General features: G+C 38.6%; 1 protein-coding gene across 5 annotated transcripts in view; it reads left to right on the top strand.

The window, feature by feature from the left end:
• Nucleotides 1-12686, top strand: part of VWA3B (von Willebrand factor A domain containing 3B) — a 200918-nt gene that overhangs the window by 161283 nt on the left and 26949 nt on the right. For 4 of the 5 annotated variants that reach the window (XM_074300331.1, XM_074300333.1, XM_074300335.1 and 1 more), the window contains one exon: nt 1584-1788. In XM_074300331.1, coding sequence (XP_074156432.1) covers nt 1584-1788 — 205 coding nt within the window. Of the gene's footprint in view, nt 1-1583; nt 1789-5917; nt 6056-12686 lie in introns of those variants that run through there. The other variant, XM_074300336.1, reaches the window with a different exon arrangement.

Genomic DNA, 12686 nt, shown 5'->3' with positions numbered 1-12686 from the left:
GGACAAAAGAAATGAAACAACTATAGATCTAACTTAAGATATCGGAGTTTTTACCTCATGGGCCTTCTGAACACAATTCTCTCCCCATTCTCTTTCAGACTTCTTTAAACTTCAGCTTCTTTACAAAAGAAAGTAGAGTTTCAAATGGTGTTTTCCTTCTGTATTCTGACATAGAACATTGGGAGTGTTGGGAGGATGTGAATTAAAGATAGCATTGATATGGCTCTCAATAAAGTCAGAAGTTATAAAGCCAGTTTGCATTTGGGATAAAAATTTTCTGGAATAAAGATTTTACTATATCCCTGCACTACTCACAACTGTACTTGAATTTACATAGTGTTGCTTATGTTAACCTGAAATATGAAAGACCTGTTTTATACCTCCTTTTAGAGATAATAACACCTCCCTCCCTTTTTCACCTTTTTTCCTCCCTCCCTCTGACCTCCCCTTCCTTTTTCTTATTGCTCTTTTCCTCTTCCTAATCATCCTTAACATATCCTAATTTTTTTGACTTTCTGAAATTGATTTTTAAAAAGCTGAAAAAGGAAAGGAGATGGGGAGGGAGAGAGACAGAGAAGGATGAAGAGGGGAGAGAGAGGGAAAGGGATGGATGAGGGAAGGAGAAACAAGAAGATGGAGAGACTGAGAGGGAGGCAGAGAGAAGGAAAGAGAGAGGGAGAGAGAGAGAGAATGAGGGAGAGGGAGAGGGAGAGGGAGAGGGAGAGGGAGAGGAAGAGGGAGAGGGAGAGGGAGGGAGAGAGAGAGAGAGAGAGAGAGAGAGAGAGAGAGAGAGAGAGAGAGAGAGAGAGAGAGAGAGAGAGAGAGAGAGAGAGAGAGAGAGATATCAGGGACAAGGACAGGAGAGAGAAAAGGATGAGGATGGGAGAGCCAAGGAAAGGCACTGTGTTTGGGAACTGATGAGACAAATACAATCAAATATGATAGTCCTGCCCTCAGGGACCTTTTATTCTAATGGGGGAAGACATTACATAAAGAAAAGTTGGAAACTAGAAGGGTGTGGGGAGGGAAATAGGTCTCTCACCATTAGACACACTAGCTAGACATAATTAGTCCCATAAAGTTAACAGTTTCCTCTTGAAGAATTTAGTTTCTGTTCTTTGTGGGACCTAACATGGATATACAAAGAACAGATGGAACATATGGGCTTCCAAAGGAGAGTCTGACTGTTTGTAATAAATCAGAAAAGAGCCTGTCTTTGTTGAAATGCAGCTACTGAATTTCTCTCCTTGTCATCTTGAGGCTTGAGGGTATAAAAGTTCCCAGAGCCCTTTGCTCTGTACTTTTTTATTTTGATCCTCCAGAGAAGGGCATGGGCTGAACATGTGTTCATAGCTTTGTTGAGGAGGATAATTGCTTTATCAACAGTCCTTCTATAAAGAATCCTGGGTAGATAAATGTCAATTGATGTGTGATTATAACTGCTAGCTAGCATGTGTTAAGTCCTTTGGTAGGGGTTTTTTATGTGGAAGCCTACTAAAACATATCCAATTAATCATTTATTAAGGGCCTATGTGAGATGCACACTGGATCATCTGTGTTTTTTACATTATTTTCCCACTTAGGCTTAATTTACATGAGCCAGTTAAATACTGGGAAAATAAAGAGGCAATACAAGAGGCCTTAAAAACCGCTAACTGGCCCGTTTCTATGGAAGATGTGTTATTATTGGAAAATGAAATCCAGGCCGGTAATATCTATATCCAGCAGGCTAAGGAAATCCAAGAAGCCACCAGGAAGGAAAACTATCGTGGGGATCACTTACTTGAGGTGATGCTTTTCTTTGGACTCAAAACTTTCTTTTCTAGTCCTCTACCCCTTTCAAAGACATTTCACCTTATTTGTATGATAGCATGAGATGTGGTATCTTTGCTTTACAAAAATATGGGTAGGTCTGGACTGGGGAAGAGATGGCTGAATCTCTATACCTGCAATGCATAGTGGGTCATTCTTTAATATGGAAAAAATTAGTCAAAACATATTTGCTAATTATCAATTCCCAAGTATGTTTAAATCATTGTGACCCTTGCTTTAAAAAAAAAAAACTCTTGGTTTTTGCAAATGTTCATAATCTTCAGGCTCTTGGGGTTGGGTAGCCTTAGAGCCCTAATTCAGGAGTGTGTTTGGAAAATTATAACTGCTCTTCCTTGGCACATTGAATAGCACATTGTTAGCAGATTTTTCAATCTGTTCCTTCTAAGTAGGCAGACACCTTTGACCTTGGTGGAAAATCTCCTTTTCAGCATCATTGGGATTTTTTAAAAATCCCACAAAGCCTTTTGGTTTAACAGAAATCCCTCTGATTCCCCAAAGAAGTGCATAATATAATAAGGCTTTTTTTTAGGTGTCTCAGTGATTTAATGAAGGAAATAAAAAAAAGTATATTGGAATTTCAACTGCTTCCTGAAAATGTCCTTCCCTTTGTCTGCAAAAAAAAAATCTTCCCCTACCATATTCTTACACTGCAGTGCTGATTTATAGATAATAACCATTCACATTTATGGAAAGCTTTAAAATTTGTAAACATTGTTTCATTTTACTCAAACAAGCCTAAAAGATAACTCCTGCTATTATCCCCGTTTTACAGTTAGTGAAACAAAGTTGATGAACAGTTTAATGCCTTACCCAGCATCACATAGCTAAGTATCTGAGACAGAATTTAAACTCCCTTCTTTCTGCCTCTATGTCCAGCATTTAATTCTCTTCATTGTCAGATTTAGTTTTGCCCCATTTGCTGAACCTGAGTCTCAATTCATGGAAATCTCAATTAGACCAGACTTCAACAAGTCATTCCTGATTAATTCTGCCTGAAGTGGTTTTGGAGGCAGATCTTTACAATATCCTACAGAATTCTAACTTATTTTTAAAGCCTTACTTTAATACTGCTGTAGGAAAAAAATAATTTTGAATGATTAAAAACTAAAAATTTTAATTGGAAATCATCATTGTTAACTTTCTCTGGAGTTAGCTACTTCATTTGTTTCTCATGGGGTTACTACTTTTAGTTTTGAGCTACCATGTGGAAGTGGGCAAAAAAGTGTAATATATTTGTATGTGTCTGAATGCTATTTCTTAATGTTTTGTCTTCAAGAGAGAATGGAAGGATTTTCCTCACACAACAGCTTCTATATCTATTAATATTCAGATGATATGACTTTTCCAAAGAGGTGTTTAATATTGTCTTTCAAAAGATTTTCTGAATTGGTTTCATAGCAGGAGATTTCAGGATCTGCAGACATTTGCGTGTCCTTCTTTGCCCTGGGTATTAAACTGTACAAATGAAAAATACTGTTTGTGGTGAAGGGGGTAGGAGAGAGAGAACCATTCTCCTGTGGGTGAGAAAAAAAAAAAAAAGATGGTGTAAAATCCACACAGACAACTGAGCAATTGCCTAGAGAGATAGAGAGACCACAGAGACAGAAAACTACTTTGAGGGGAGAGCAGCAGCTGCAAGCAAACCCAGATAAGAAATATGATGCCTCCATGTGCAGCTGTCCATGGACATTCAACTTTACTGTCTCATAGCATACAAAGAATCTGGTAACTGTGACTTTTATGAGTTGTTAATGGAGTCCCACTCAGCAAAATTTCTCTTTTATTTTTCTTTTCTTTTTCACTTCCATTTGTCCAATTCTAATGTTTAGCAAATTGTTTTCTTCGGTTAGTTTTTTTTACTTCTTTATGCATTTAGTCAATTGTACTTTTGAAGGAGTTTAGTTCAGTTTTTTTTTTTTCCCATTTTACCAAATTTATTTTTAAGGACTTGTTTTCTTCAGTTAAGCTGTTGGCTTCCCCTGCCCCTTGCTAAACTCTCACAGCTCTCCTGTAGAGCTCTCATTTCTTTTTCCCATTTTTTTGTTATCTTTCTTTTAAGATCCATTTCGAACTCTTCCAACTCTTGCATGCTAGAGACCAGTTCATATCTCTCTTTGAGACTTCACCTTAAGGCATTTTGCCTTTACTGCCCTTTGCCGGGGAAGGGAGGGGATTGTGTTCTGATCTTCCCTGTCTCCATAGAAGCTCTCTATAGTCAGAGTGGTTTTTGGTTTTTTGCTCATTTTTAAAGGTAGATGTCTGCTCTTAGAGCACAGGAAAAATTGTCCTGAGCTTCCTCTGCAGAGCAACAGGGCTTCTCACTGACTGCTCTGTGGCCACTGTTGTGAGCCTAGCCAAGTCCTGCCAATTATGCTGGGGTTTAGGGGCTCACTGTTTGCCTTCTGTAATTGTGTTGGATATCTCACAACTAATCTCCTGATCCATCAGCCTCCTGAACCAGGACAGAGTAGCCAATGCTGCTGTATATTGGCTAAGAGCCTCCTGCTAGATTCCCTGCAGTGTGCCTCCCTGTGCAGTGCCTGTTGGGCCCACCTTCCCCTCTGCCCAATTGAGATTGCCTTTTCCTGAAGTCCTTCCAAGATAACTTGAGCTGAAAAATTATTACACTCTAAATATTTATAGGTTCTGTCGCTCCAAAATCCATTCAGTGCCTTGACTAATATTGATTCTGAGGGAAGCTAGGGACAGTTCAGGCTGTCCTGTCCCCACCATCTTGATTCCACCTTTTTTTTTTCTTCTTTTTTTTCTTTTTCAAGGAAAAAGCTTTGAAAAAAAATTCTATGTAGGAAAATGGCCTTAGAAATGGGTTAGGATAAATGTTAAGAATAAATGTTTAGAAGTTGGGAGCAATAGGAAATGGTTACTTTTTGTTTGTTTTGCATGATTTTAGCTTTGTGACTTTGAAAAGAAAAAAGGAACTTAAAAATTAGAGAACCCATCTACTTGAGAAAAGTTTCATTGAGCTATATAAGGTGCTTTGTGGGATGGTAAAGAATAGACACTTAGTCAGGAAAGATGGATTCTGGTCCTGGTTTCACTATTTGGTAGTTATGAGACTGGGCAAGCTAATTCATCCTTGTAAGCTTTGTTTTCCTCATCTATAAAATGGAGTTTTCATTGCTCAGTCATTTCCAACTCTTCATGACCTCATATGGGATTTTCTTGCCATTTTCTTCTCTAGTTTATTTTACAGAGGAGTAAACCGAGGCAAACAGGGTGAAGTGATTTGCCCAGAGTCACACAGATAATAAGTATCTGAGGTCAGATTTGAACTGAGAAAGATGAATCTTCTTGGTTCCAAGTCCAGTGCTCTATCTTCTGTGCCATCTAATTTTTCTAAAATGGAGTTAGCTCAATTTATTTCAAGATCTCTTCTGGCTCATTAGTATTTTAATTCCTACTTGATACCTACCACAAATGCTGTATCAAAGCTATGTAGACAGTACTCTGTTTTTGAAGTGACTTTTTCTTGAAATAGCCAACTGTAACCTATAATGCTTTAGGATTTCTGGAGCACTTTACATTATAGCTCATTTGATCCTCACAACAACTTTGAGTGGCAGGCAAAAGAAGCAAACAGAATTTAAGTGGCTTGTCCAGTGTCACAGCCGTCACCTGAAGAAGAATCAGTCATCCATGCACTGCATTACCTAGCCAGAGAGGAGGACTACATGGTTCAGTGTATGACAGAGAAGACCTGATTTTTTAGACCTATCACAGACCAGCTATGTGACTTTGGATAAGCCACTTAATTTATCCATGCTGTACTTAACATGCTCAAACTTGAAGTTTCAGAGCAGAGGTTGAGTAGCATTCATAGAGGAAGTCTGCTCAATAGGAATTCCCTATATCCCAGAAATTACAGATCTACCCCCATCTTGAAATAAAATCATTTACTGTTAACATACATACATGCTAGTAAAATTAATTCAGGTCACCAATTGAACTTGAGTAAATCCCTGTGGTTAATTTTTGCTATGAAACATAAAATTGACAATAACTTTTTAAATGAATATTTAACGTTTGTCTCTTTTTTCTTTTTGTGTTTTGGGTTTGCATAAAGACTGATGAGCTTGCTAAAGTTCTACTTCATCTTCTTGGAATAGGCTACTAGGAAGAGCCTGACCTCTTTTTTGCAGATGAGGATTTTTCCTAATGGATTAAAACTTATCTATTCACTGGTGTCTCAAGAATTGTATAAGCTGACAGATCCCATTCATCACATCAAAATCACAAAGGGCAAGATTTTTTTTTTTTTGCTCCCATCTGTTGGAGCAATGTGTGATGGTGAAAATCTGAGATAATACATATAATGTCTAAATATAAGATATATCTTTGAATACTGAAAGACTGATTCCTTAAGATTAAAAAGCTTTTAAAGAATTCCTTAAGCTTTAAGAAAATATAGTATCTATTGCCTATTAGAGAATCATTTGAGTCAGTTTATTGTACATACACACATAATATACATACTTTATATGTGTATATATATGTATATATTATGCATTATCACACATACATAATCATTATATAGGTATAATATATACATTATATATATGTTTAAATATATATTCATTAATTTTCTTTACTACTGATAAAAAAGAGAGGAAGGCTTTCCAAAAGTCCCTCTGATTTGTTGATTACATTTTCAATCTGAGAATGTTAAATTGGTGATTTCACTTTTTGAATGATTAACACTCATGCATGGCATCAAGACTACTACAGTTCAGCAGCAGGGGAGATATTTTCATGTTTCACTGGTTCATCTGTATAATTTCTCCTGCTCATCCCGAGGGGGCCAATCAGAAAGGAGAGTGGTGTGATTAACAGAGGCACAATCACTTATCCCAAGCTTGCCTGCTTTGGGAACTTAATCAGCTCTGCACCAAAGCCAGTAATTGCTAATCTTCGGGGGCAAAGCTTCCCAAGCGGAAGGTTAAAAAGCAGATACAGCCGTGGGTCTTGAAACTTCCCAGAGCTGGAGGAAGGCTGGGAGCCTCCAGCCTGTAGTGTTTCCAACACCTTTCTGAATCCTTGCTTAATGCTTTTGGTGTCAAAGGACTACAGAGGCATCTAACCAGCATATATCTAAGTAAAGGTGACCTGCTCAAAACTGACCTGTATTAATAAAGGAAAATTGTATAGAGGATTTGGGAGCCTGTCTCATAATGGTTTGGGGGGGAGTAAAAAGGTGCTGCACAAAACCAATTGTTTTGCACAATTGCACAAAACCGTTCCATTTTTAAAGCATAACTAAGTACCCAATGCTATTTGAAAATAAAAAAAAAATTAAAAAATCATCATGCTGAATGTCTTTATAACAGTATTAACTGTCAAATCCAGTACCAGCTAGCTCCCTTTTCAACTTGGGCATAGTTCTTAGGACACCAGAGGACCCTCTGATGGCTCACTCAAATAGGCAGGCTTCCTATTCAGTGCCTTCCACCCATATTTTTTACAAATGGTTTGGCTGGTGCCTGAAATGAGACACAGTGAGAGTTTCTTGCCTTTGGCTTAAGGATTTGCCTTTGGTTAAATAATAATATGTTTCTTTGTAGTATTTTAAGATTCCCAAAGTACTTCACAAATATCATCTCATTTGATCTTCACAATAATCCTATGAGGTAGATGCCATTATTATTCTCATTTTACTTTTGAGGCAGATAGACACATGCATATAGCTAATGATATGCATAGACGTGTATATAAGTATATATGTATATATGTGTGTGTGTGTGTGTGTGTGTGTGTGTGTGTGTGTGTGTGTGTGTAAGAGCTTGTCTGGAGTCAGGAAGCTCTGGCTTTCACTCCTGCTTTACACACATACTCACACACTCAGGGGCACACACACACATACTTGTCAGTGTGAGTTATTTTGTAGAACTGTCATAAAGACACTCATGTCCTATCCAAGTAGGAAACATATCACTTCTTCAATTGGGAAAATTATAAAATGTCCAGCACTTTGAGTGATTTGTATACATATAGTTTTCTTCTCCTCCTCCTCCTCTTCCTCTTTCTCCTCCTTTCTTCTTCCTTCTTCCTATCAATAGCTTTCCCACTGCAAGCCCCAGGATGTAATCTTAGAATTAAATAATGAAGTGAAAGGGGACTGGTACAATTTCAAGCTTTTCTGTTCTTCTGGAAATTGAATTGGAGTGGGAAGCAAATTACATTTTGCAGAGCAAGTTACCTCAATGAAAATCATGTGGCTGGTCATATAACTCATATTCTTGCCCATCTGACTTCATGAGTGACAGGGTCTCCGGATCTTCTTGTTTTCTGGAGCCAATTGTATTTTGGCATCTAATACAATTATTTGTGCCTCTCAGTTTCATATACCCATTCTCTTCCTGCTCCTTAAGTTAATGATTCTTAAGCCATTTAAGCCATAATGGTACCTACCTCATAGAGTTGCTAAGACCAAAAATAATATTTTGCAAAGCACATTGCAAACCTTAAAATGCTTTAGAAATGTTAGCTGTAACCAATGGCATGAATTGTGTGACTACTTTTACTCTAGGCTTTTTTTTTTTTTTTTTTTTTTTAATTTCAAGTCTTAGTTTTTTGTTGTTTGTTTCTTTTAAACAGAGGAGGGTTAATTTGTTTTTTGTTTGTTTTTTTCATGGAGAAAGGGGAGGAGAGTATCTACTCCAATGTTTTGGATATATTTTTAAATGCTTTATTAAAAGGTTAATATCCAACACAACTAATAGGGAAATAAATTTTGCATGACTGCTCATGCATAATCTGTATCAAATTGCTTGCTGTCTCAAGGAGAAGAGGGGGGAAAGGGATGGAAGGAGAGAGTTCAGAACTCAAAAATTTAAAAAAAATTGAATGTTTAAAATTGTTTTCCCATATAATTGGGAAAAATAAAATATTTAATCTTCCCCCATAAAAGGTTACTATTCCACAAACTAAGGGACCATATCAGTTCCAATTCCACATGCCTATGAACCATTTACATAATTTCAACACTTATTGAGTCACTTCAGGTAAATCTGACAACTTTGTGACTTTTATTGGTGTTTTCTTAGCAAAGATACTGGAGTAGTTTATAATTTCCTCCTCCAGCTGATTTTACGGTTGAGGAAACTGAGGCAAACATAGTTGAATGACTTGGATACACCCTAGTAAGTATCTGAGACCAGTTGAAATAAGGAAGATTTCTCTTCCTAATTTTAAGCCCAGTGCTGTATTGACTGGGCCATTTAGTTGATCTTGGAGACCAAACTGTCAGAGGTTTTCTTGGCAAAAATCCTAGAGTGGTGTATCATTTCCTTCTCTAGCGGAATAAGGCAGATTTTCTTTGAACTCATGTCTTCCTGATCCCAGTGGCAGCTAAGTGGCACAGTACATAGAGTGACAGACCAGGAATCAAGAAAACTCATTTTCTTGAGTTCAAATCAGACATTTATTAGCCATGTTTATTGTTTATTAGCAATTCTGTCATTTTCTTCAGTTTCTTCACCTGTAAAATGAGCTAGAGAAAGAAATGACAAATTACTCTAATATCTTTGCCAAGAAAACCCCCAAAATGGGTCACAGAGAGTCCGACATGACTGAAAAACAACCAACAATAACAAGAATTTCAATCTAAGAATGGTAGTGTGGCCTGAAAGCCAGGAAGACCTGTATTGAAGATTTGCCTCTGATGTACTGAATAACTCATTTAACTGCACCATTTTTTTTAAACCGGGGGCAGCTAGGTGACTCAATGGATAGAATGCTGAGTCTAGAGTCAGGAAGATTCCTCTTCTTGAATTCAAATCTGGCCTCAGACACTTAGTAGCTATGTGAGTCTGGGCAAGTCATTTAATATTGTTAGCCTAATCTGTAAAAGAAGTCCGAGAAGGAAATGGCAAATCACTCTAGTGTCTTTGTCAAGAAAATGGGGTCATGGAGAGTTGGACACAACATATAGTCCTTTCAGGTTTACAGAGGACTTTACTATCTCATTTTATTTTCACAACAGCCTTGTACAGTGGGTACATGTCCCCATTTTATAGATGAGGGAAATGAGGCTGAAAGAGGTGAAATGATTTAGCCAAGATTTGAATTCATGTTTTCTTGACTTCCAGAGTGTTGTGCTTTCAGTATTCAAGTATGTGCCTGGAAGATTGAGTTCAAATATGGCTTTAGACTCTTCATAGATAAATGGTCCTAGATAAGTCAGAACTTCTCACATAGGGCTGTGAATGCTGCTGCAGCAGGATATATTTTGGAATTTGAACCTTGTTTGAGGTAATGCTCAGGCAAGAGGCAGAGGTACATTGCTAAATGTTTAAAAACAACTTTTCAGGAAAAAAATCATACAACATACTTTTCAGTTTAATCGACATTATCAACATTTTTTTCATTATTTGCTTAAGTCTGGTCAACAAACTAAACAATAAATCAAGTCCTGATTTGTAGCATTTGCCAATTCCCTGGTATAAATGAGTTCACAATGAAAATGTAGCAGTCTTTCTGAGAGCTAGTTGAAGCTGCTTCTAGCACACCTCTGCCAAGAGTCCTAAACAATTTTATTTTCACTTTGTGGATTGTAGTGATGGTTCAAGAAGCCGAGTCAAGTCTTCTGAATGATGAATATAGTTAGATGGGAAGTGAAAACTTCTGTAAAATGTTTTCTTCAAGGTCAAATTAGGTGTGAATGGGGAAAGATATAACACTTATTACCTACCTGTGCTAAATAAGCACTTTATCAATATCACCTTATTTGGTATAAATGGTGATATACAGCATGGCTCTTATTCTAACACACAGTGGTGATAGGAGTATTATCTTTGGTCCCTGAATAGCACTAAGTAGACCACGCAACATGGTGTGGTAGACCAAATTCCTGGATTCAATTAGGGGAGATTTGATTTCAAATCCTAACTTTAAAACTTACTGGTTATGTGACCTTGGACATATGACCTGTTACCTCATCTACAAAACAGCAATGACAATAATAATTGCTTCTTTAAACAATTATTGTGAGAAAAGTGCTTTGTGAATCTTAAAAGTGGGTTATAAAAACTTCTACTAGGATTTTATTGTTTGTGAAATTGAAAGACATGGCAAATGGAGTTTTTTCATTTGGCTTTTTTTTTTTTTTTTTTTTTTTTTTACGGAGCTATGATTTCACGGTATAAGGAACTCACAGGAAGGAATTTTAATTTTATATTCCATTCCAACTGCTAAGATAGGCAGTTAAGACCAAGAGTGCCAGGGAATGCAGTCTCCCTGCAGACTACTGGCCCTGGTTCCAGTCTAGACTCCACCACCATCATCTAGGGAAATAATCTTTGTGGAGAAGGGGCTTTCCATACTCTCCATCATCTATACCAACTGTCAACCAACTGCCATGGAAGGACTGGTGAACTCAGGAATAGAAGCTTCCTCCAGAACACTGACTTTGTTTTTCATTCAGATTCCACAGTTAACATTCAGGGTAACACCCTCTGTGGAGAAGGGACCCATCGTATCTGCCAACAGCACCACCGTTGCCAGCATTGATTGTCAGCTGGCTGCTATGGAAGGGCGGGTAAGCCCAAGAGTCCTAGAAACAGCGGAACACACCAGACCACCTGCTCTGGTCCCGGGTCAGACCCCACAGACACCATCGAGGGAAGCACCCTCTGAGAAGGAGCCTGCCACCAATGCCAACTGCCAATCAACTGCCATGGGAGGACAAGAGTCCCAGAGAAAATCAGAGCCCCTTAAGCCACTACTTCATCTCCCACGGCAGGCCCTGCAACTGACACCTAGGGAAGTATCCCCCATGGAAATGAGGCCTGTCAACTGTCAACCACCTTCCATGGATGAGAAGGGAAGCCCAAAAGTCCCAGAAAGAGCTGCGCCCCTCAAACCAGTATCTCCATCTTCAACCCAGACCCCCCCATCATCCAGGGAATCCTCTGTTATGGAGAAGAAGCCTGCTGTCCCTCCCACTCCAACCACAAACAGCCAACCAACTGCCAAGGAGGGTAAACCACGGCCCAAATCCTCAAGATTATCCTCAGCTTCTAAGCCACCTTATCTCTCAAGTCATCCAAGGAGATCATTATCAGTGGGAGCACATCGTTTAGAAAAGAGAGCATCTGTCCCTATCCCCAGCCACACCAACAGTCCTGCCAGGAGAAGGGTAAGCTCAAGGTTATCATTGGGAACTCAGGACTTTAGAATAGCAGCTCCCCACCCTCCCACCCTCCCATTTCCACCAGTCCTTCTCCTCTGAAGACCTGGAAGAGAAAGCTCTTGTTCAACTCTATGAAATTGTTTAGCATCATAAAGTGAAGTGGTTTGATTAACGGAAATGACTCCAAAGGAGATGTGTCATTGCCCCCTAAGGGCCATGATACATTGCACCTCCTAGCTGAAATGTCCTGTATTTGGGGTCTTCCCCCATTGGAACATACATTTCTTGAGGGTTGATACTCTAGAATTAGCAATTTGGACACAGTGAGAGCCTAATGAATGGTTTGAATGTTTTTCATTTGTGCATTTATTCACTTATTCATTTTAGACTTGAGTGGCTTGCTCAGGGTCACATAACCAGCCAGAGAAGCCAGGTCTTCCTGACATGAGGCTGGCTGACACTCTTTAACTTTTAGAGCTGCCTTGCTTACGAAATGGAAACTGTGGCTCAGGCATTTTTCAGCTGAGGCTTTGTGATCCATTTGGGGGTTTTCTCAGGAAAGATACTGGTGTGGCTTGCCATTTCCTTCTCCAGTTAATCTTACAGATGAGGAAACTGAGGCAAATGGGATGAGGGGACTTGTCTAAGCTAACAAGTATCTGAGGACAGATTGGAACTCAGGAAGATGAGCCTTCCTGACTCCTAT

Source organism: Sminthopsis crassicaudata, chromosome 3 (assembly GCF_048593235.1).
Source record: "Sminthopsis crassicaudata isolate SCR6 chromosome 3, ASM4859323v1, whole genome shotgun sequence".
Taxonomy (NCBI): Eukaryota; Metazoa; Chordata; class Mammalia; order Dasyuromorphia; family Dasyuridae; genus Sminthopsis; species Sminthopsis crassicaudata.
This window is presented reverse-complemented; position numbering and strand designations above follow the sequence as displayed.